Source organism: Dreissena polymorpha, chromosome 1, assembly GCF_020536995.1.
Source record: "Dreissena polymorpha isolate Duluth1 chromosome 1, UMN_Dpol_1.0, whole genome shotgun sequence".
Taxonomy (NCBI): Eukaryota; Metazoa; Mollusca; class Bivalvia; order Myida; family Dreissenidae; genus Dreissena; species Dreissena polymorpha.
Genome location: NC_068355.1, coordinates 142,300,246 through 142,326,898, shown reverse-complemented (window position 1 = coordinate 142,326,898; position 26,653 = coordinate 142,300,246). Strand labels below are relative to the sequence as shown.

The window sequence follows — 26,653 nt, the reverse complement described above, 5'->3', positions numbered from 1 at the left end:
ATTATGCAGCATAGATAGAAAGCGTGGTTGTATTGAGCGTTGTAACAAGCACACAACTAGTCAGGGGATTGATGCATGTTCGGAGGGAATATTTCATCAAGTCTATAAATAGTCTATAAATAGTCACTTATGCCGAAATTTATTTGATACAAGAGAAAAAATGGCAAGGTTTGTGTTAAAGAAATTATTGAGAGTTTTTATCGTTTATATTTACCAAAAAGTGCTTTAAAAATGTTATAAACGGGATTATCGGGAAATGAATATAAACTTGAAAAGTAGCAAGCATGCAGTAATAGAGTCGGGTTGAAACGGATGTATTGGGGAATCGTTCGAGTCGGGATTTTACTACCTCTGCGGGAAAGACTTAACACTTAGGAAGGGGGTTTATTCCGCCTCTCTGAAAACACGAAGGGGGTTTATTCCGCCTGTCTGAAAACTCGAAGGGGGTTTGTTCCGCCTATGCAAAACTAGCGAGGGGGTTTCTTCCGCGTATGCAAAATTTGAAAGGGGGTTTCTTCCGCTATGCCGTTTTTAGGGAAGGGGGTTGCTTCCGAAGGGGGTTTATTCCGGTAATCAGATTAACGAACGATTAAGAAAACCAAAATATTTAATTAAACAGTAGCATTCTACACAACACGTACTCTAGATGATCAATATACGCTCCGTGTGCACAATTAGTTTCTCCCAAACTGGGCAAATACTATGAACTGGTTGGTTTAAATTGTCAAACTCATCCAAGATCTTTTGTTCATGCACACAACTGAAAATGTATTAATGAATTGAACTTTATCAATCAAGTAAGATAAAACGTGACTACAGAAAAATGACGTACATAGTGTATTGGCAAATTCACAACTCTTTCTCATTAGTTAGAAAGCTATTTAATCACCAAGGCTTAGAACATCCAAGTACTTCAGAGGAAACTGATGTCAAAAAGTAATTAATTTGCTATAAAACAATGATTAACTGATTAATAATTATATTTAAAAAAATAACAGTAAGTATAATAGTATAATTTTACTGAAATCAGTGCCCCAGATAAGCTGCATATCTGCGTTTTTCACCCTATTAAAATGTTTTAAAACGCAAAGAAATGCAAAATCATGCGTATTGAAAATGCAACTAATTTGACTTTTACGCCAATTCATCAAATTTAATGCGTACGGTACAACAGCTTCAATCAAATGCTTTGCTCAATTTTGTTTAAAAAAAATAATTATTATTGGAACGCGGCGACGCTTTCATTTAGCAAGCGCCTGGATGATGACAGTCTAATTTATTCGAAACCTCTGCGGACTAGATTTCATAGTTGAATAAAGCGTCTGACCAAATTATTTGCGACGACATACATCATTTTTAATCTGACTTAATCAGTCGTTTATTGTGCATATAGGAGGTTTTTGTGTGACGTCACAAGAGGGGTTTTCCGTTACTAAAAATAGATTGGCCGTCAACTTCTCGATCGCGGCCTATTATATTGTATAAGAGTAAAGGTCGTCGGAAGACTTAATACTTACAATTTCACAAAACAAAACTACAAATACCCGTATTCTTTTTTAAGTAAGACTTCAATAAATGATATTTCAAAAATTATAAAACATATAATAATTTGAATATTATTATAAGTGGTGTGGGTGCGATAGTGTTATTTTTCATCAGAGATTGAAATTTAGTGTAAGGGGTGTATTGAATCAGTCATAAAACAAAGCCCTTAAATAGCTCAATACATTTCCATCTTGAAATGTAGTTTTAATTTTCTTTTACATTGAATGAATTTTCGTTTCGTTTACATTGAATGAAAATATTAATCATTTAAGCATTCCAATTGAAAAAACACCTGCATATTTTGCAAATTGAACTGTCTTTGCATGTACATGTATATTGAAAAATCTTCTCTAGTGATAATGAGCGATACAAATCTAGTATTTTATGATACCATAAATCTACACATTTAATTTATTTTACGCAAGTATTTTATATCTGTATATAATGACCAAACGCAATTGCTTGTTTTCATGATGATGAGGTTTCGAACACTGCTGCAGTAACGCACGATCTTTACACATTATAGCAGAGTTTACATTTGCAGGTACCCGTTAAATACGTTAATTGTGTAGCAGTAAATTTGTAAAATATTTTAAATGTATAGTTATTAAACACTTTATTGTTATGTTTAAACTGGCTAATATATATACTTAATAGTTCCTAGCTGTTCATCCATTTCGGACAAATGTCTATTTTTTAAATATGTTCAAATATTTTATTAAAGCAACTGTTAAGTTTTTGACTTAATATACTAAGAGATGACATGGAGGTTTCATAAATTGTGTTTAATGACCAGACACATGTGGTTTATGCAGAGACCCCATACAGAGTCACACAAGTATAGGTCCCTGGGTTTATTACACACTGTTTTCTTAGTAATTGTCTGGACAGTATCCGATCATATCGAGATAATCGGTTAGTGATAAACAAAGGGCAATTAAACACTGGGTTAAAAATGCTGAAACAAAGAGTGTCAAAACTGGTGTGAACAATTAAATAAAAGCATTTACATTTATCAAGAGGATTTCGTTAATCTGTAACAAGGTAAGTTTTTACAGACAAATAGGTTCAAATCAGTTTCTATATGTTGATAACATAAATTCAATCAATTTGTTGTTTGTTTTCGTCCTTATTTGTGTTCCTTCATTAAATTCATTTTAATCTGAAGAATTTTAAGTTCTGAGTATTTTTTGTTCTTCAAAAGGGTCGCGAATATGATTGTAACCTTATCACGATGCGGTTCATCACATGCAAACAATAGCAGAATGGCCGCAGTTTTGACGGCCAAAATTTGAGCATGCGCAAACGTGACGTCATTATCGGAATCCCCAAAACCTCCTATATTTGTAAAGCGTCTGTACTTTCAGTTTCTATTACAATACCTAATAAATTAATAATAATGTCCAAGAGTGGTCGTATGACGTGCAAGATAGTTGCGCAAAAAAATCAGTCGATCGCAAACTTTTTCGAACCAAACAAGAGCAAATACGTGCCGAATCATTTGTGTTATCGATTTATTAAAAGTGTACATGTATATTATGGACAGTTTTAAAGATATTATGAAACATCAGCTTATTTAAGTTAAGTATGATAGTTTACAATTTTAATGAATCAATACAAGTGTGCCTCTTAAACAGAAGTAAAGCAGACATGATTTTACGGTATGCAATTTTAGAACTCAATTCACCCTATTTCAAGAATGAAATCATCCTATTTTTCAAAATCAATGGGTGAAAATCCTATTTTCAAAATAATTATCTGGGGCACTGTGTAATGTTGATGAATTTAACGATTAATATACCATTAAATTGACTATAGTTATCCATGAAGTCAAAAAGATCTACAAGAGTGCCATGATGGCCCTGAATCGCTCACCTGACTAACCAAATACAATCCCAACCCAGATTTCATCAAGATAAACATTCTGATAAATTTTAATAAAGATTGGATGAAAACTGTTACCTCTATTGTCTACACAAGGTTTTTCTATTATTTGACATTGCGACCTGGTTTTTGACCCCAGATGACCCAAATACAATCCCAACCCAGATTTCATCAAGATAAACATTCTGACCAAATTTCATAAAGATTGGATGAAAACTGTGACCTCTATTGTCTATACAAGGTTTTTCTATTATTTGACGTAGTGACCTAGTTTTTTACCTAGTGACCTAGTTTTTGACCCCAGATGACCCAAATACAATCCCAACCAAGATTTTATCAAGATAAACATTCTGACCAAATTTCATAAAGATTGGATGAAAACTGTGACCTCTTCTGTCTACACAAACAAATTGTTGACGGACACACGCACGCACGCACACACCCACGCACATACAGACGCCGGACATCACACGGTCACATAAGCTCACCATGTCACTTCGTGACAGGTGAGCTAAAAAACAAGAGATGTGTTTGTCAGAAGCACAATGCCCCCTTCTGCGCCGCTTTGATTATTTTTTATCATATCCCTTTAAAAAAATATTACTTCCCTTGTAAAAATAATTTGTACCTGCCAAATGATAAATATAAATTATCTCCCTTTAAAGGTTGTTACTTCCCTTGGATTTGTTTGTTTGACCTTGAAGGATGACCTTGACCTTTCACCACTCAAAATGTGCAGCTTCATGAGATACACATGCATGCCAAATACATACGCATCAAGTTGCTATCTTCAATATTGCAAAAGTCATGGCCAATGTTAAAAGTTTTCGGACGGACAGACAGACAGTTCAACTGCTATATGCCACCCTACCGGGGGCATAAAAAATCAATAAGAAGATGAAATTGGGTTTCACCATAATAAATGATTTTTTTCTTTGCAGCTTCCGTTATCCCTTTCCCACTTAAAAGCATTGTGCAATCAGCATAAAACCAGAACAGCCAGCGAGTAACTCGCAGTCTGTTCAGGTTGTTTGCTGTTTGCTGCTCATCAGTATCTAAGGGTTGGAAATAAAGCCTTTAAAACTTGAATTAAGTAAGAAAGGTCTTTAATAAAATGTAACTTTCTAAGGGACTACAAATGTGTGAAAATACGTTTCTAAGTGGTAAAGGGTTAAAAGATATTCTAAGTTTGAATACATACTGCTCTTATGTATGCATGCACATTGTTTCCCACAAAATCAAGTAAAAAGCACACATTTGATTCATCTAGAACTTTCTGTTCATTCTCGTAAAATCATTATGTTCACCAGGATCTTCCACAAAAACAATAGTCGCAACATGTCACACATATGACACAGCCGAACATTGAAATCTCTTTAATTCCTAAATAGAATAGACTTCTGTCAGTGTCGGAAGTAGTAGTCTACTGCTGTAGAAAATACTGCAAATCCTGCTGCTCCAAACATAGCTGCTTTCAAACCAGCTGAAAGTAGCAAAATAACAGGTTTATCTTTAACATGTACCTGACCTTTAATTATGAGAGTGTTTAATTTGTGTAGATCCATGTCACAATGTGGCCTCAACTTTTAAAGACGACAATCACATTGGAATTTGATATTGATATAGAAACATATTTGTGTGTAATTATTGCTATAAATTTAGACTATGTGCCAATCAAATTATGCTTGTAAACAGACTAGTAAAATACATACTCTGATGGTGTTTATTTTTTTTTTTTATTTAATCTGCAATATATATTCACATTTCACCTTACCTCTGAGACCTAAAACTCCCCCAACAATTGCTCCAGATATAGTTCCATTAGACAGGACGCTCTTACCTCGATACTGAAAATGCATATTTCAAGTCCATGTACAAAATCATTATAAAACTTAACAGTTTACAGTACATAGAGGCTTGTAAGGGTTTATAACTTTACTATACATTTATATAATAAAAAAGGAGATTATAAGTTATTATTAAATAAAAGGTTACAGCAGTATATTGGATATGTTACAGGATAACACATATTGGTATGATAAAAAACAAGAGGTACTGAAAGGCCCAAAGTCGCTCACCTGAGATACAAAGGAACTGACCTTTTCTGTGCAGTCCAAGTTATCATTAGAACAAATTTTCTGACCAAGTTTTATGATGAGTGAACTATAAATGCAACGTTTAGAGTGCTAACAAGGTTTTACTTTAGCCATTTAAGGATGAATTCTCCGTCCCCAGGCGCCCAAGTTTTTCAACAGACCAGAACCATTTTCAAACTCATCCAAGATATCAATAAAACAAATGTTCAGACCAAGTTTCATGAAGATTGGACAATATAGCCATATTAGGTAAAATGCCCACCACCTAGCGGCCATGTTTTTCAACCAACCTGAACCATTTTCGAACTTGTCCAAAATATCATTGGGACAAATCTTCTGACCAAGTTTCATAAAGATCAGACAATTGAGGCCTCTAGAGTGTTGATTAAAAAGTTTTCACTATAAACATAAATGGCCGTATAGTGTAAAATGCCCGAACCCCTGGTGGCCATGTTTTTCAAGCAATCAGAACCATTTTGGAACTTGTCCAAGATATCCTTGGGTTCAATCTTCTGACCAAGTATCATGATGATTGGACAATAAATGTGGTCTCTATAGTGTTTACAAGTTTTTACTACAGCCATGTAAGGCAAAATGCCCTTTCCCCTGGTGGCCATGTTTTTCAAGCAACCTGAACCAGGTTAATGTAGATCTGTCAATAAATGTGGCCTTAAGAGTGTTAACAAGGTTTGATTATGGCCACATATAGCCATTTGAGGCAAAATTCCCCTTCCCCTGCTGGCCATGTTTTTCAAGCAACAGAAACCATTTTTAAAACTCGTCTAAGATATCATTAGTACAAATCTTCTGAGCAAATTTCATGAAGATCGGACAATAAATGTGGCCTATGGAGTGTAAACAAGGCAAATGTTGAAGCCTCAATACGCACAACCAACAAAAGGCAATCACAAAAGCTCAACATGAGCACATTGTGCTCAGGTGAGCTAAAAAATGTGGGCAAGAGGTTTTAAAAATTAATCTGCATAAAGTACAAATGAACATGAAGAAAACATGCCAATAGTAAACAAACATGCTATTGGGCTTACACTTTCTAACAAACATTCAGTGCCAGCAAACATGAAGCCAATGGTTCCAAAGTTTTTCCCATATGAGGCACATCTAACTTTCATCTCTTTAAACACCGCTCTTGTGGAAGGAGTCTGATCCGTGGTGGTTGTGTAGGTAGACATTGGGTCAATACCTACTGTAAACAACCCAAGTGCCCCTCCAAGTGCCAATCCTGAAACACGTATCTTAAGAACTTTAAATATGCAAATAATTGCAATCAGAAAATCACACGCACACATTAACAAGCTGCATCGTGCACATGTTTGACATTTAGTGTGAACTTCACCTTTATCCAGACTGTTGAACACTTTCTCTTATGATAAACAATTTAAAAAAAGAACAATTTCACTATAAAAGGGACTTGTTCACAGCATTGCAAAATAACCAATACAAAAATGATTTTTTAAATAACTAAAAAGTGTTTGCATGATAAACAAACATGTAAAATAGGTTATAGCATTCATAAGAAAACTGTTTCTACCGCTTTTCGTAAGTTATTGTGCAATGACATGTATAACCATAATAGTGTTTATACTTCCAGCTAAATTAGAAAGTTGTACCCTTTAAATTTTGCATTAAGGGGTGACGGATTTAAACCCTAGAAATTCTGTGTTTGTTTTTTCTTTTCATTTGAACACGATTTTTTTAAACAATTCTAATTTTCAGTTTTGTAATTAATATTATTTAATGACATTTTAAAAATATACAAAAGTCTTTAAACAATTTCCGTTAATTATGAAATTTCATTCACATCAAGATCAGATCAAGCTATTTATGGCAAATTCAACCTTTGACCTTTAAATTGTACATGTGCTAAGCCTATGAGATTGGGTGAATTTTGTAACACATATTAGACAAGTTGTTTTATGACCAAATTTAACATTTGACCTGTAAATTTGACCTTGATCTTTGAAAAAGATTTTGCACACAGCACATGGTGTTCTCTTGTGGTTAGTTACTGTAAAACCAAGACAATTTTTCGGACACTATACATAATACTTTATGTGGATTATTGTGGGTTCACTCATCCAGGAATTCTAATGTTTGAAAAAAGTTTTTGCCTACAGTCTTATATCTGAAATATATGAAAGTTGTGATGTCAGACTAAAGAGAGAAACTTTGAGAAAATTGTTATGCTTTAACTGGAGTGGTCTCAAAATGTCATAAGTATCACTGCTTTTCTCAAAAGATAAGATGGTTACCACTAATGTGTCTGTTAGTTGCGATGCTCATTTATTGAATGTTTGGATTACTTTGCTAATTGGATGTTACATTAGGCTTAAGAGATCATGTTTTTGCGATATTAGGACCATAAGCGTCTGACACTGAGGGTAATTTATGTTGTTGTCTAAGGTTATGAGGTGAGAAAACTTTTTATATGTACTAAATTCGATAAATAAAGTTTTTTACGGGTTTTAAAAAGAACGTCATTCCTCCTTTAAAGTCTGCAAAAGCTTTTTCATGGCCAAGGTAGACATTTGACCTCTTGGCATTAACTTGACCTTGAAGTTGAAAGATGAAAGTTACACACAAAATGCCATCTCCTTGATAGTGGTCATCTGATATAAATTATTTATAATTGCAAGATGAAATACAAATACATGTACATCTTTTGCATCAGATTTTAGTCATTAATATTCCTGGATACCAGGATCTAAGGGCCATAATTTTAGCATTGAAGCTATCTTGGCCATTTTGATGATTGTCATCTTGTAGGTTTATCACAACATATGATAGTACTACTACCAATTAATTTCATAGGGCACTTAACATTATGGTATAATTTTTGTAGTATTGCAATTTTCCTTGTTCAGTCAGGTTTTGAAAACGTTCAAATTATTGAGATATGGTTTCTTCACCCACACTGTTCCAAAATGAATACAATGTAGCTCTAATTGAAAAATAATTCAATCTGATGTTCTTCTTGCAATTTGGTGTTCGGAGTTTCAAAGAATGACCACACTAATTGTTTTGTGAAAGTGAAAACAGTTTGTCCCATATAAGACTGCTAGGCCCTCAATCCATTTTAGGGAAAGCGGGTTGCTACCCTAATGAGGGGATATTTTCGCGGCATTTCCCTTTTTGGGGGATTTTTTTACTTACTCTCATTATTACATTTGTACATGTTTGCACTATATTCATTTCTTTTTTCATAATTATGTTTGACAAACAGTGTCCGACAAATTTCTTATTTTTCAGGTAGCCCACTGGGCTACCAATAAAAATATTTGGTAGCCCATACAATTTTCCTACAAAATGATAAGAGGCAGGTTTTCATCTTTATTTTATTTCTTCATATACATATACATAATATGTATACATACATATAAATAATACAGCAAGTAGTCTGATGTACACAGTCAATATCGTTAATTAATGTTACAGTACAGGCACCGTGTACTTAAATGTAAATGTACCAAAGAAAATCATATACTACATGTAGATATAACATGTATGTGCACATGTATGTGTACTTAAATTCGGACAGCACGTTAAGTTGAAAACGTAAATAAAGCGTTTAGATGATCAATACAATTGACTCGTATGGTGTTACTCAATGCAATTGCCCTTTTTAACAACAAATACAGAGTTTCAAGAAATCAAGAGTATTAAATCATTTATTTACTCGTGTCCGACTTTAAGTGCTGTCCGAATTTACGTATTGCATCCGTATGTTACGACACTTGTGTGCAGTCAGTATACAATACAATAATGGTTTCAATAATGAAGGAACTGATACAGTGTAACGGTAACGATACAGCGTGTTTACATTATATTTTATTAAGAGGAAATGTCAATGGCAAATAATTCGCGAGATACCCCGGTACTTTAATTGAAATTCACAACGAAACTTTTAATGGAAATTAAATGATCTCAATGTTGTACCTGCTACGAAATTTTTATTTACAAATAAATACACCCATGCCAATTTTTGCGCACTTTTTATCTTGACAAAGAAATTTATTTATTAAATGTAGAATTTTGTAACCTTAAATAGCTGTACACAATGCGTGCAAACCGTTGCAGGTGATTTACGCATGTTGCAATTGAACGGTCCTGATTGGGAGCTTATTTCATCATATCTTTAAATAGATCCATATGCCGAAATTCATTTGACACTTTAGAAAATTTCAAACGTTTGTGTTTATGACTCTTATCGTCTATATTACCCACCCATAATTTGGTTTAAAAAATATAAATTGGGCATATATGAGATTATTGATAGACAGTCGATTAATCCAATTATTAATTGACAATGCAAACTAATTTACAGGTGTTAACTGCGTTCACACCGTTGTTATTAATATTCATTTTCGGTTTCATTACCGTTTTGAAGAATCCGCTATTTTTTTGATTTATTTAATGTTCGGCGTCCTTGGATATTTAACGACATCAAAAACGTCGCTATTAATCATTGTTGCAGTTAACAAAGTATTCCAAACTGCGAAATGATGTTGCATCATGTGCGCCAACAATCCAACCGGCTCTCATTATATTATAAGCAGACGACAAATGTTGATTCTGATTGGATGATTAAAATACACTGTTACTGTTTACGACATTACCGCAAGTGATCGGTGACTGATAAGATAATTGATTGCACTTTGTTATCGGATTATAAGCAATACACAGTGTAGAAACACATGGTCAGCGTGTTTATTCTACGTATGTCTGTCAATAAAACGGGCTACCGCTCTTATAGATTTATAGTAGCCCCGCGGGCGTCAGCTAGAAAATTTCAGTAGCCCGATGAAAAATTTCGGTAGGCCCCGGGCTCCGGGCAATGGATTTGTCGGACACTGACAAAATTAAATTGATATAGAATTGAGATATAGTAATCATGAGACAAATCAGGGGTAATTCCCCCCCCCCCCCCAAAAGATGAAAAAAGTATACTTTTCAGGTGGGGGACTGCGGCCGAATTGATTTGATAGATTGAGGGCCCTGGACTGTGAATGTTGTGTATGGATTTGAACAACTGAATCATACCTGCTGTATCGAGTCAATACTCCAAGGCTACTAGACCAATTTCCCTCAACTTCTGAGTGTAAGGAATATGATACAAGTTTGGAACAAATTTGGTAGCTCTTCATTGTAAACCTTCTATCTTGTTAATGTTCTTATAATTAGGATCGTCCAAGGTTACAAGGGCTATGCAGAAGAAATACGCATATTTTTTATTTTGTAATATTTACAAAAGGTTCATATACAATTTGGTTTATGTGACTTTTTATGTAAAAATCATTGCGTGACAAACAATTTATTTGAGATTACAATTGACACAATATTACAAGACTGGTTCATTGAAAAACAACATATTTTTTATGCAAACGTTCAATTATTTGATTATCATTTTAATAAATTGGTCTGTTGCATTATCCTGCAATATTAGCTTAAAGGTTAACTGCCATGATAATGCAGATTTAAAGTATTTTCCCTTATGTTATAAACAGTGAAATAAAATCTGACCAGACCCACTAACCAATTAAGGTTCATGTAAATTCCCAAAATGACCCCATATAGATGAAATTTTAAAATATAAAAATGATCAGTTATACCCAAAATAAGTTAATGAAATTTACATATGGTTGCAATAATCACATTTTTATTCCATATATGTACACAATTAAAAAAAAAACACTCACAAATGGTAGTAATAATGTAATTATTATCAAAAATATTGCAAGGTATGGCAAATTCTCAATTTCATTAAAAAAACACAAATGCACCAAATAAAAACACCAACAGTATATGCAAGTTATATGTAAGGTACTCCGAGCATTGAATTGCGTCAATACAGCCCCACAAAGACACTATGCGTATTTCAAAATGAACATGTCAATGCCATGAGTCGCTATTTATAGATTTTGGAAAAATACTAACTTTCTGCGCGCATAGCATGCGATCAATAAGAGTTATGATCTTATAAAATAAAATTAATGAAAATATATCATTTTCATAATATCTCCATAACAATGACACTTACTTGAAACGCACTATTTGAAAAGAATCTTGATATAATTGACTCTCCTCCCGATTTAATTTCATCGGTCGTCCATCTTGGTCAGAAATGTGTATTGATTCGTATTTGCGAATTTGTTAAATATTGCTTATATTAAATATTTACTTTATAACATAACTTGAAATTACCTCATAAACAAATTATACAAATTTTAGAACAAACGGATCGTGAGTAATTTATCAATGATCGATTTTGAAACGAAATATTTTTCGAATATACTTCCGGCAAATAATGGCTTCCTGAACAAGTAAAGGTTACAATATAGTAAAAGATTTCCTACACAAATTCAATGTAAATGCAATAACTTTAACGAAAAATAAAGTCAAACTTTTGCGCATAGAGACCCTCATAACCATACCTTTTCTCGAAGAGCATTCCAAGCCGAATTGATTTAAGCAATAAAAAAGATAGGTCACGCGACATGTAAGAAAGAACTCGCCACGAATCAAAAGTCACTGTTTTACGGCCATCTATTTACCGGCTTCTATCCAGTTCATGAGGGTTTCCCGCCATCTGTCAAAGTCTTATGTAGTCTCCAATCTTCAGATAAAAGAGTGAATTTCTAGTAAACAACAATGTTTTCCCTGCCACATGCACACAGAAATATACTAAAATAAAGTCATGGCAAGTGACCCTACAGAGAACCGTGTCTTCAAATAAATGATGTTCATGTTTTTAGAGAGTATAGCATTGCACTCCAAAAAGATTTAGTATATTGTAACCTAAACATGACAAGACAATAACAAAAGCACTTTTTCATCGATGACAAGGTTTTTATAGAAATGTAAGTGTTCAGTTGGTTTAATATGTGCGTGTGCCCAACATTTGTATAATTCATTTTTCAGATCCCACAAATATTATGCCTAGATCGTTAATTGAAATATTGTTATGTCGACTTCCTTGAAACCGGATGTTTTATGCCCCACATGTTTAACTAACGTGTATGGAGTTCGAGATGTGACATAAACATGTTGTAATTTGTTTTAAGGTAGCCAATTAGTCGTCTTTCCGAGTCCTATATATTTCAAATGAACAATCAAAGTGTTTTCCCTTTTGGTAATATAGTTTATTTTTTGTAATTGTGTCATTTTGTGACTATAATGAGTACTGTATTGCGAGTAGATAAGTAATTTTGAAAATGAAGGTTCACTGGTAAGTCCACCATACTTAAAGTAGTCCCCAATTATTGTGTTAACTTTTGACATTTTTTTATGTTTTTCTTTTCCTTCTTTTAGGATTGTTGGTGTGTGTTGTGTGGACTTTTCATTTGTAGTACCTAACATTAAGTGTATACAATATTTTGACCAAAGGAATTTGTTCAATTTAACTCCGTTTGTTATTTTGATAATTTCATGCATGCGCTGTATATTTCTTCAAAAGCAACATTTTGCATCATATTTTTGTTTATTAGCATTTTCTTATATGTTCTACAAGTGTTAACGAGGCTATTGACTTATAAATTGAATTTATTGCCATAATATTTATTGAAGTATTTCTATGTGAAGAATACGCCTTTTTACACTTTACATGAACCTTAACATAAAATGGAACTAGTTTATGCCCTACTCTGGATCAAAACACATATCAGTATACATTAAATTTAGGTTAAATTTAGAGTTACTGAGTTAGAATTTAGCGGCATACCTACTACTCCACTGGCAACAGCTTTGAATATGCAACTTTCGAACACCTTGGTGACCATAATTTCTTCCTTTGGCCGAAAATTTGTGCCGACAGCTGTTGGCAGAAAAACATTTGTTTTCAACTTTTTTTCACCTATGACATGGTCAACTATAAAACTAAAACTGTCAACATCTTTCAATGTTAACTCCGATAATGTTGTATGTTTGACACCTTCATTTGGTCTCATGGGCGCCGCCATTGGAATTACGTCATAAAATGGTCACACTCAACTAACGGTTAAAATCAACCAAGACGGGATCTGGTGATTTTTAGCATAGGTGCAACGCACCTATGCTTAAGGTATAAGCTATATTTCGAAAACCCACATCGATCGGTTGACCATTATGAAGCCTTACCTGATCAAAAATCAGACGAAATATCTATTTAATTTAGTATATGGTAATTCTTACAATTTTTTTTAAACGTTTTTCTAACGTTTTCTTCCAAGAATATTGCTGGCACCGTTTTTAGTGAATTTTTCTAAGACCGTTTTACGTGAAAAAACCTTCTAAGAAAGTAAAACAAATTTCGTTCGTAAAACAATTCTGTTCTTGTTGATAGTGACCTCACACCTAATTTCTATTTCCTTTGTTTACTGTTCAGTGAGAGGTCAAATGTTTACATAACCGAATTCATAAGGCCCTGGTTTAAGGATATGTAACATTTCATCGGTTAATTTTAAATAGAAATTAAAACATATTCTCAGCAGGAAGTGGGGCATAAAGCACTTTTATTCTTTGAAAATGTGTAAAAAATGGCGGAGTACGATGAATGTCTTCTGATTTATGACATGGATTTGACCTGCCTTTCTATGGATTTGATGAAGTAGAGTTTGAAAGTAATAGAGATGTGTTAATTGAAGTTAAAATGATTTACTTTGAGCCAGAAATTAACGTTACGAGTAGAGCTAACGGTTTAAATGTGGCATCGGATTTAATGGATTCGCGCGAATTCTGGACGAGTGTTGTGTCTGTAAAGTATTAAATGGAAAGCTGTAAATGTATCAAGTCGGAAGAAAACGGATGGTTGCATAATGGTATGCGTGAAATAATGTAATTCTACGTATTTATTTTCATAGTTATGTCATTTTGTAACTATTCACATTCATCACTATTTGGAATTCCCGTTTCTAAAAATAGAACATTTTGGTAGCAACAACAAGGGGAGGGGGGGCGACTCGTGATGTCAGCAATCGTTAAGGTTACAATGTACTAAATAATCGAGTCATGAAGGAATAATCGAGTCATGAAGGTGCTGTACTTTCTAAACAATTCATCATATTTTCCTCGAAGGCATGTTATACACTTTAGACTGTTGTTCTGGTTTTATCGTTTTGAGGTATTGATAGGGTAAGCATAGGTGTTCACTAATAAATCCCTGAAATAGGATAAAGTTGGCACTGCAAAAGGTTACAATCCACTAGAAAACGGCCGAAAAAAGGGCGCAAAAATAGTCGATTTTAATTTTGAATTCTTTTTTTGGTTTGAAAATGACATATCTTTTTTATTGCTTAAATCGATTCAGCTTAAAATGCGCGTCAAGAAAAGGTATGGTTATGGGGGTCTCCATGTGCAAAATGTTGTATTTATTTTCGCTCAAAGTTGTCGCTTTTACATCGAAACATATAAGGAAACTATTTAGTATATTTTGACCTAAACATTTACTTCATTAGCAACTTCCCTGTATCTTGCAACTATGCTTTCAGCGCCATCGGCGCTCTCGTTTTACACCTCTGTTACAAAGCAGGGGTACGCTGTACTGAATCCCCGTGGACGTCTGTTCCTAGACATATAGTCCATATAAACGGACTCCCAGAACCTTTGATAATTTTTGCTACGGCGGCTCTGTCAATCCATATGCACCCCTTCATAAACATGGATGCAGTTCAGCGCAGCGAATCCGTGCACTTCACTAAACAGACGTCGTTCGAGACAAATTGAGGAAAATAATAAATAAACTTTATAAACATGTTAAATTCACCTGAATGGCAACCTACGGATGTCTTCCTTTGCATGCACCCTATAAAAACACGACGATGTTCCAACACACTTTTCTCGCTGACATGTTTATGTTTAAATTTGAAACAATGTATTCTGTATCGAATACCACATCGTTATCGACTTTATAGGCTGGAGCACATAACCCGACGTGCAAGATATTGGTGTACTGCGACCTTACCAATATTGGGTCAATTTTCCAATATGGCGGATACAGCGTACAAAACAAAACCTAAGTCAATAAAATCAATTATTTTTTGCTTTAGTGGTACCATTTGGATGAGTTTGTGGTTTAGATAGGTAAACTTGTATAAGTTCTTGCAGTTTCAATTTTCCTTAACTCTTGCATTGTTGATAACATTTTGCACCCATGGCCAACAGAGAGCGCATTGCAACTATCAGCAACCCATTGGGTTATAAAGCTGATAGTTGAATTATTGCAACTACTAGACATACGTTTGTAAGCAGAAGTTCTCCTACATCTTTACACAAATTAACACATAAATCCATAACATGTGTCGCTATCTACTGCTCAGAGGGTTCGTACAAGTATCGAGATTGTCTTTGAAAGGACAAAGTTAACATAGATCTCTTCTCGCCCACGACCATCCCCGTTCGTTTGATAAATCGACCCATATTTAGTGTATACAAGTGCCCGTCTAGCTTTCATGATCGAGAGGACCCATTTTTAACTGTTAAAAATAAAAAGCGTTTAAGGACGCCAATAAAAGGGGCGTGCATGGAATCACTGACCTCCAAAATTAACCCCAAAAAAAGATTCGCCAATTTCCGGTTTAGTTATGATATTTTTGAGGAAATAGTATTACTGAACATTTGCCATGGTCTATAACTCTATTATAGCCATTATATGCATCTTTTGACGATTTAAAAACCTAAAAATTATAAAGCGTTGCAACGCGAAACGATTGAATAATTTGGAGAGTTCTGTTGTTGTCGTTTAAATTTGTGAAACTACGAAGATTGCTTATATAAAGTATAAAATACGCATCTTGAATATGCTTGACGGATAGCTCAGTTGGCTAATGCGTTTTTACTTTAGGATTCCGGGCGTCACTGGTTCGAGCCCTGCTGCGAGCTACTTTTTTTCCTTTTTTAAATTTTATTTTTGATTTTTTACTGGAGCTTTTAAAATTTAGTGTTTACATTTATCAATATAAAGCATTTAATGACAAACTTCAAAACATGCCAAAATCTGTGAAAAGGCCCCTTTAAGAAGCAACAATCGTCAGTTCATATACAATAACTCAATTATGCTGGTTTAAACGACACGTTTTCAACTAATTCCTGAATCTATACCGTACCTTTACCATGAATTACCTGATGACTTTGCTCTCAAGAAGTACACTAGTGAGCTTTACGATCTTCCATCTTTAAAAATTGAAAAAAGTTGTTTCAGAATCGCCAATTTTCTTTTTAGTTATGATATTTGTGAGGAAACAGTAATACTGAACATTAACCATGCTCTCAAATAGCCATTATATGCCTTTTTTGACGATTTAAAAACCTGAAAATTATAAAGCGTTGCAAAACGAAACGAATTAATAATTTGGAAAGTTCTGCTGTTGTCGTTATATTCTGTGAAACTACTAGGATTGGTTATATAAAGTATAACATGCATGTGACATTGTATAAGGAAGGAAGGCCGAGAGGTCTAATTAGGAGACTTTTTACGCCAGGTGTCAGTGGTTGAAGCTCTGCGGAGGCTTACCTTTTTTTAAATTGTATTCTTGGTTTATCACTGGAGAATTTAAGATCCAGTGTTTACATTTATTAATATCAAGAATTTAATGCCAAACTTCAAAACATGCCAAAATCTGTTGAAAGGCTCCTTTAAATTTAAACATGTTACCTATACAATGGCTGTGTGTACTGATGACAATAGATGCAACGTTTGCTTCTTCAGTTGTCAATTTTGCAAGCTCATCTATGAATATTGTGTTTTACCTTGTAGTCTCGCTATCGCCCTTTCAGCCATGTTTCGATATGCCATCTTCTGGATTAAATCCAAAAGAAAAAGTGGCAAGTTAGTGGAAGATTGTTATATAATTTTTTTTTTATAATGATTACATAGTATTATCTTTGTTTTTGTTTTTGGTGTGTGTGCGTGTGTGGGAGGTGTGTGTGTGTGTGGGGGGGGGGGGGGTGCAAAAACATATATGTGGGAAAATATGTTCACAAGTGTGGTTGTGAAAAAACGACGATTGCTAGACGTTCCATCTGACAAAGAGGCATGTGTTTAAACACCAGATAGCGTGCAACACGTGTGTTATCAACACATAACATCGCACATTTAGTATGCCATTAAAATCACATTATCCAAATATGATAAAACATTTGAGTGTGTTGCATATGCGCATACAAGACAAAACGTGCATTCTTGTGAACCATACGGATATTTGAGGGATGAACATTTTACCTTAATGTGTCTCCTAGTCATTAGTAATATTAGTCGTCATCAATTATACTGAGGAATCAGGAACTCTAATTATATTGTGGTATTATCAATTAAAACTACAATGATATTCGTTTATAAATTAATTGTAAACACATACTTTGATCAGGGCAAGATCCAATCATTATATTCATTTGTTGTGTCAATGTAAGGAAATAATTAACAAACTTGTAATTGAATAATGAAACATATGTTTATTCATCGCTATTATTGTTTTCTGTCTTGGTCTACATGTAAAAGAATGTTTAATGCTGTTCGCATGACATGACACAGCTACTTTCATCAAGTAATTAAAATCATCGTCTTATCTCGGGAAAAGCTGGACTCTTGTATCTGATGAGATGAGATGAGAGTGAGTCCAATGGTATGTTTTCAATTCAGTGACGTAATTCACGATAACCAATCGTTAACGGCCTAAAAGAACCAGACACTATATAACATAATTTCTCTGCGTTGAAAACAACAACAAACAACCAGAGGTCATTAGTTTTCCTCGTTACCTATCAATATGAATAAATTCGCCATCTTTCTTTGCCTCTTTCTCGGCTGTTTAGCGTTAACCCAGGCGCGTAAGTATCTTTTTTAGTCGTGTATAGTTGAGCATTACTTTTTTAAGTAAGGATCTTTCTACAACAACATCTACTACTACTACTGCTGCTGCTGCTGCTGCTGCTGTTTCTATTACTACTACTACTACAACTTCTAGTACTACTACTTCAACTACTACTTTTACTACTACTACTACTACTACTACTACTACTACTACTACTACTACTACTACTACTACTACTACTGCTACTGCTACTGCTACTGCTACTGCTACTGCTACTTCTACTGCTCCTGCTACTGCTACTGCTACTGCAACTGCAACTGCTACTGCTATTGCTACTGCTGCTGCTACTACTACTACTACTACTACTACTACTACTACTACTACTACTACTGCTACTGCTACTGCTCCTGCTACTGCTACTGCTACTGCAACTGCTACTGCTACTGCTGCTACTACTACTACTACTACTACTACTACTACTACTACTACTACTACTACTACTACTACTACTACTACTACTACTACTACTACTACTACTACTACTACTGCTACTGCTATTACTACTTCTACTACTTCTATGCAACTATTACTACCGCTGCCGGCGCCACTGCCACCGCCATCGCCACAACCAACACCACCGCCAACGCCACCGCCACTGACGCCGTCGCCGACGCCGCGGACACCGCCGACGCCGCCACCGCCACCACCGCCACCACCGCCACAACCGCCACCACCACCAAAACCATCACAGCCACCACCACCACCACCACCACCACACACTTTTAAGCAAGCGCCAGACTATTTAAAAAAAAGTTTTAACTAATGATTTTTTTTTTTTGGTATTTGTTATGAGAAACATGTTGTTGTTTTTTCAGAGATGTTTGGACATTATGGATATGGACACCGGAGACCGATCCGTAAGTTCTGTTGATGGTACCTTTAGAGCAATTATTATAGTTGTATCATTAAGTTTTACAGATCGTGAAAATTGACATAAACGATGAAACAATTTCTTGTTCATTTAATCAGATGAAACGCGCTTTTTTATTCCAAACAAAAATCAAATTCTCAGACTTGACAAAACAAAAAGACTCTGTTTATATATGTGTTTTTTATTTGAATGTAAGTTATGGATTTCGTTGACTTATTAGTAATTACTGCCCAGTAAGTTAACGAATGCTATTTTTGATATGCTGTCACTGAGTTTTATTTTAAAAAGTCATCAAACGACTTGTGTTTATGTGAATACGTTTACCGCGATGAGAGAAAATGGGTCTTATTCAAAGTGCGGCCAGCGAAGGTCCAGACCAGCCAACGCATATGCACAGCTTGGTCAGAAGCTACTCTGTCCGCTGAGACCACGATACCTTGCATGACTTTTTGGCGTACAGCGTACCTCATGTAGAGGATGCGCAGGCTGGTCTGACGCTTATATGGCCTCATACGGCAAAAGACCCATTTTCGCCCGCCTGTCAGGTAAATAATGGACAGGATAAAATTGAAATATTGATCAAGTAATTCTGGAAAACTAAGGATTTTTAATACAAGACTTATAAACGCAGTCTAATTGAAACAGTTGATTGCGAGATAAAACCGGGCTAGATTTTCTTGTTCTCAATATTTCCGCAATTTCTCGCAGGCTATTGCTATGACTACCGAGGACGCCCAGTGGCCCCGGGACAGCAATTCAGTATTGATGGATGTAACCAATGTGTGTGCGGTAACAACGGACAGGTTAGGGCATAGTGAACTTTTCAAACGATTGCAAAATTATGTATGTTATACCGATGCTAAATGTACGATGTTAGTACACAAGTCTCCAAGCAATTCCCATGCTAACGTGGACTTTTTCTGTGAGATTCGCAGCGATGATAAGTAAGCAACATTGTTGTCACTGGGAACTAGTCGAGATTGTCGGACCAAAAACTTGCTACTATAATGTATAAATTAGACATTCTTGTTTTTATTTCCACTAGTAAAATCAATTCATTGCCGTAGGTATACTTTGCAAGCGAACGAATATATATGGACCTTCTCTGTGAAAAGAGGGTTTAATGCATGTGCGTGAAGTGTCATCCCAGATCAGCCTGTGCAATGCACTCAGACTAATCAGAGACGACACTTTCTGCCTAAATTGAATTTTTGCTAAGAAGAAACTTTCTCTAAACGGAAAATACCGTAAAAGCGGAAAGTGTCTTCCCTGATAAGCCTGACTACACACGCTAATGTTGGACGACACTTTACGCACATGCATTACACCCCCTTTTCACAGAGCACGACCCATATGGATTTATGGAAAAATATACATTAATCGTATCTTTTTTCAGGGCGGCGGCTGTACACTGATGCTTTGTCCCCCCTCCGATGGTCACAAAAAACGACGGGACAGCCGTTGGTAGAAACTCATCAACTGCAATCATTTGTCACGTTTTGTTGCATTCGTGACTTTGTAATATTTGCGGTTTCTTTATAGGCTTTTGTTTTTCAGTGCATTATAAATAATCAAGCACGTATTGCGCATGTGTTTGTTTTCAATATGATCCTCATGAAATATCTTTAAGCATACAAATAAACATATACCGCAATCTCTAAGTTTTCGGACACTCTTAGTTTTCGGACACCCTCTTTTTTTAGCAAAAAATAATATTTTTCGTGTCTCTTAATTTTCGGACATACGGGTTTTTGTCCATAATTAGTGTCTCTTAATTTTCGGACAGTATATTTTACAGCGCTATTCTACAGACTCCATCCTTGTTTTCGTTTATCTTGTGACACCTCGATCAATTTTTTACGACCGTATTAAGGCCATAAAACCTGGCAGATGCATGCCTGATGGCAATTGACCATTAAACTCGCGTAATTGGGTAAACAACCATGCAACCGGTAGACAACAGTGGATTCACCCAGCAACACTTGAAACAGTTTCGTCCTATTAAGGAATCAGAATGTTTTATGTTTTTACCCTTTTGTTCTATATCATTTCATGAAAGAGTTTGCAAAACTGTGAAGTTGTATCTATTTTTTAAAGCAGAAAAAGAATAGTTAATTAAGTAAAATAACAAGACATTGATTTATTGCTTTTATTTCAATATAATTATAATTTTCAAACGCCTTAACATTTGTCTCTAAATTTTCGGACACATGTAATTTTTAAATATTTTTCGTATCTAAATTTTCGGACACGAAAACTTAGAGTAATTACGGTATACAAAGGCATTCGTCCTGCAAATGACGTTTATATTGCTTTGATTGAATTCGACGCAATTTTGTACACACAACGTTTATTTCCTGTTGTTTGCCTCAAAGATCTAACTGCTTAGGCAGGCGTTTGGTTATTTTATGACAATGATTTATTAGCCATGTAAGTTAATTGATTCGACTAGGAATTTTAAATATTAAGTTAAGGACAAATAGCTCTTTACATTTCAATAACTTATTGTGCATGTCATTAATGAAAACAAAGAACAATTAAACAATTAATTAGATTGGCATAATCATTGACACCATATATGCGTATGACAAATTACCGACAACTTACCGACATGCCATCATTGTCTTTAACTAAAAGCATTTCAGCAATAAATGTCATGTGTTTTTCTTTAACAACAACATAGCTTTTTGTGATAAAAAACCACGTGACCGTTGATCTATAATACAATTTTATGCAATATAATAATTTGTAGTATGATGCAGCTTTTCTGTCAAGCATTGCTTTCATGTTATAATATAATAATTAAAACTCCTTACGCAATTTAATGTAAAACCATCAACTTTATTAAAAAAAAGACATCATTTTGTACGCTGGGCTCCCCATTGTCAAACATATGAGTCGCGTTCTGAGAAAACTGGGAATAATGCATGTGCGTTCAGTGTCGTCCCAGATTAGCCTGTGCAGTCCGCACAGGCTAATCAGGGACGACACTTTCCGCTTTATGACATTTTTCGTTTAAATTAAGTTTTTTCTTAGCAAAAATCCAATTTAGGCGGAAAGTGTCGTCCATGATTAGCCTGTGCGGACTGCACAGGCAAATCTGGGACGACACTTAACGCACATGCATTATGCCCAGTTTTCTCAGAACGCGGCTCATATTCTTAAGAAACGTTCTAAGCTGTATGATTTAATGAAATTCAAAAGGTACGGTATGCGATATGTAAGAAAACAATTGTCAACAATCAAAGTTCACTGTTGTTTCAACGTATTTTTCTGCCAATTTTAAGTTGATTGCAAAAGTTTCTTGCTTAAGTTTCAAATCGTAAAACATAATAGTTATTTTGTGGTGAAAATCAATGATTTGCCAGCATACAGTTCGAGAAAAAAACAAAACAAAAACGTGTGAAATCAACGGAAAACGTGTCTTCTACTAAGTTAAGCTATTTTTTCAGAGTATACACTGGCATGTGTATTGGCAAAAATCAAGGTATTTCCCAGGGACATACGCATCGGCCGGCGACCGTCTGATTGCCGGAGGGCCTCCGCACGATGACTGACGGACGCCGGACGGACCTCGCCATGATACAATTACAACGAATCCTATGTCGCGCGATCGCCGGGGGATAACCGTGCGTTGATCGTCCGATCTTTTTTCAATCTCAACTTGATTTTTTCCCATGCCCGACCTCGGGTAAAATTTTAAGTGAGACTTAAAATTCATCCGGACGCAGCCCGATGCTACAAAATAACCCGGTGACCGTGCGATCATCGGCCGGGCGCCAGACCGATGATCAGAAAAATACGTCGTCCGCTGATCGTACTGTGATCGGTCTCTATTTATGACTGATGTATTAAACTGTGTTACTCATCGGACGGCGGACGGCTCCGACGTGTCCAGTGTTCCCAAAGCAAAAAGATCGGACACATCGTCCGGCGACCGGATTATTTGCGACTGAGGCATTACCGGATTAATGTTGTTGGGAACACACACGCCTTAAGTTCCACCAACAGAGTTTAACTACTGTTAGAGCTGTTACAGGGCCTAAATTGTTTGACAGAAAAACACAACGAATGTTTTAGCATGACAAAAAACTTAAATAACGCGCGTATTTCGCATATGATCATATAATTATACATCTTTTAATCAACCTAGCTTAAGTGCTTTTTTGAGTTATCGCAGGCTCAATATTTTTCGGACGTACAGACGAAAAAAACTGAAAATCGTGCAAATTATCCATATGGCCCGCTATCCACATACACAGTTGTATTGCTATATATCAACATACAAAGTTAAATCTACTTAGCTTAAGTACGTTTCTAGTTATCGCAGGATCAGGATTTCGGCTTCTAGTTATTTATGCTACAATAGCGAAAACAAATTGTGTGTGACCAAAAATCTAGAAAAAATAAATAATAATTCATATATGGAACCCTATCCACATAGTTTCTTAATGACATTTCGACTAACCTAAGGTGCCAGATTCGGATTGATCGACCTTTAACCTTAGTCCCATACGGATCCCAGGTAGAATACTAGTAAAACAAAATGACTTGACGAAAAGAAAGAACAAAATAAAGGACGAACATATAAAGCTTACGTAGCTATCATAGATCTCTTTATGCTATCTTGTTTCTTTGTTTGAAAAGTAACTACAGTACCGGTATGTACTGGTAAAACTAGTGAAAAGGATTTTATAAGCTTGGTTATGTACTTCAACAGTAAGCATGACCACATGTTATTATACGAAAATAATCGAAGTTTACAACAGTTTATGGATACGCGAACCTCGTGTTTAGCCTTATTATATTTGATTCCAACAGGAGTTATAGCAACTTATTAAATATATACGCCATGTGGTATTCATGCACATCACGCATCATACAAAATGGAGGCATTTTGATTTTTTTTAATTGAATCTTGGATTAACAGAAACTTAACCTCATATGCACACGCTGGGTATGGTGATACTTGAATAACAGATGGCACTTCGATAACAGAGAAAAACAAAAGTCACGCGCGAAAGGTAAGGTACTCGGTTTTTTAAAACTTGTATCCTTAATTTTTGTTTTTGAGACACGGCAGATAGTGGAGATGCTAACTTGTATGTTCTTTTGTATTGTGATGATTTTTTTCCAATGAAGAATGGTAGATTTTTGTAATTTTTTTTATAGAAAATTCCATCGCCATTCGGAAACAGCATAAACTGAATAACATAGACTTTCAACGAATCGGGTACTCTGATACCCAGTTTTATCTGCAACCTGAAATGCATTTAAGTATATGGGCCGTGTTCTGTGAAGAGGGGGTTAAATGAATGTGCGTAAATTTTCGTCCTAAAGTAGCCTGTGCAGTCCGCACAGGTTAATCAAGGACGACACTTTCCGCTTTAATGATATTTTTTGTTAACAGAAAGTCTCTTCTTTGCATAAATCCAGTTAAGGCGGAAAGTGTCGTCCCTGATTAGCCTGTGCGGGCTGCACATGCTTATCTGGAACGACACTTTACGCACATTCATTTTATCCTCTTTCACAGAGCAAGGCTCATATGATGGCTATTGTTAACGCATATTTGAAGTACGAAACAATGTGCAAAGTCAAGCGTTACATATTAAAAATCTATGCATATCTTAATTACAATCACATGTGTAAAACAAACGGCGTTGTTCTTTTTCAAAAATGTAAATCTATCAATTTATTATATTAATATTATAATTTCATTTGTAAATAAGATCTAAATACCCGAAGAAAGACATTTTGAGTGACGCAACTAATAATCAACATACGGAATTTTTTGTGTGTGGTAACTTGAGATTTAGAGCGATGAAAATACCAGGGATCATGTGGATCAACACGATCGTGTTAAATTGCACTTATAGCATGTATCTAGATAACGGGAGAGAAGCCTTCTCAGAAGGGGCCTTTTATAAGAGGCAAATACAGCTTTGCTCTTCATACAATCTTATGTCGTTGCTCATTAGAATCACATCAGCAAAATGATTTTAACCCATTAATGCCTAGCGTCTAGAAAAAAGGCTTTGGCAAACAGCGTAGACCCAGATGAGACGCTGCATGATGCGGCGTCTCATCAGGATCTGCGCTGTTTGCTGAAAGGAATTTCTGTAAGAAATATTCTAAATATACAAATAAATATTCTAGACATCCCTAATTTTGGAAATAAATTGATCCAATTTAGAAAAAAGGGAGAGTCCACAAGGCATTAATGGGTTAAAAGAATAAGCGAATGGACAACTCCTAGAACTCCGCGCATAGAGATCACTTCCCTCTACGCAACGATTACGTTTGCTCGAAATAACTTTCACCTGACCCTTGATCACTTAATTTGTTGAATAATAAGAAACACGGGTAAGACATTTGAATTTAATGGGACAACAAGAACTGTCACCATAGGATGGCATATGCCCCCGAAAAACGCTTTGATAGAAGTTATGAGCATTTTTCGAAACCTAAACGCAGATTTCGAAACCTAAACGTGGACCCTAAGTTCAAGGTAAAGGTCAAGGGGGTCAAAATGTGTCAGCGTATGGAAAGGCCTTGTACATATACATATGCATATCAAATATGATGGTTACATCTGAAGCGACATAGAAGTTATGAGCATTTTTCAAAAAAAAGTGTGACGGACAGACGGACGGACGTACGTACGTACAGACGGACGGACGGACAGTGCAATCACTATATGCCCTCCTTCGGGGGGAATAAAAACACTGATGCTGAGAAAAGGGAATGCGTAAATATTTACGTGTCATATTATGGGAGAACATTGCTTATTCTTTCAAATGTATTCTTGTTTTGTCTTTTCTTAGGATCTGAACCCATGAATGGGAATACTCTGCCGAAGTATAGGTGCTTCTATTGTACAGCACCTACATACAGAACAGAGTAATATTCAGAAATTGCGGAGCATTGTGTCAAAGACCACAAGTACCAGACTTTAAAATATATAAAACTTATTCTTCAGAGCGAAACTTGATTTGTGAAAAATCCAGTCAAAAGTCCCAAGAAGGGACGATTTCAATACATTTTGAAGAATGAGGGGACAACTATTGAATTAAGCGATTCTCAAACCTTCATCACCCGCACACAACCCCAAAACGCTTAAAGCTCAATGCTCATGTAAAAACAAGGCATCGTGCAGATCTCATTCATTTGAATGTAAAGAGCATACAGGATATATACATGTCCAGAAAGGAAATTTAGTTCTGCGTTGAATAAGACCGAGTTCATGGAAATCGCTGCACAATTGATGAAGTTATGGCTGTTCGAAGCGATGCACCCCGTTTTTGGATCAATTTGGTTTGAATACCTTGTTTTTTTTAAGAAGTTGGTTTTCGTTGTATTTTGATTATGTTTCATTCACGATGATGTTTTTACTAATCATT

General features: G+C 35.3%; 1 protein-coding gene across 1 annotated transcript; it reads right to left on the bottom strand.

The window, feature by feature from the left end:
* Window positions 1-594: 594 nt before the first annotated feature.
* Window positions 595-13,529, bottom strand: LOC127853389 (mitochondrial import inner membrane translocase subunit Tim22-like). The gene is made up of 4 exons (XM_052387899.1): window positions 13,261-13,529; window positions 6,572-6,765; window positions 5,204-5,276; window positions 595-4,912 (listed from the first exon to the last, which is right to left on the bottom strand). The coding sequence occupies exons 1-4, from the start codon at window positions 13,496-13,498 to the stop codon at window positions 4,833-4,835; spliced, it is 585 nt and encodes a 194-aa protein (XP_052243859.1). The 5' UTR covers window positions 13,499-13,529; the 3' UTR covers window positions 595-4,832.
* Between the last annotated feature and the right edge of the window lie 13,124 nt (window positions 13,530-26,653).

Excerpts from the sequence above, each read along its gene's own strand:
- LOC127853389 (XM_052387899.1), bottom strand. The coding sequence starts at position 13,498 with ATGGCGGCGCCCATGAGACCAAATGAAGGTGTCAAACATACAACATTA. Across the intron at positions 5,277-6,571 it reads CTGAATGTTTGTTAGAAAGT|TATCGAGGTAAGAGCGTCCT; the intron begins GTAAGCCCAATA and ends ATGCATTTTCAG. Across the intron at positions 4,913-5,203 it reads GGGAGTTTTAGGTCTCAGAG|CTGGTTTGAAAGCAGCTATG; the intron begins GTAAGGTGAAAT and ends TGCTACTTTCAG.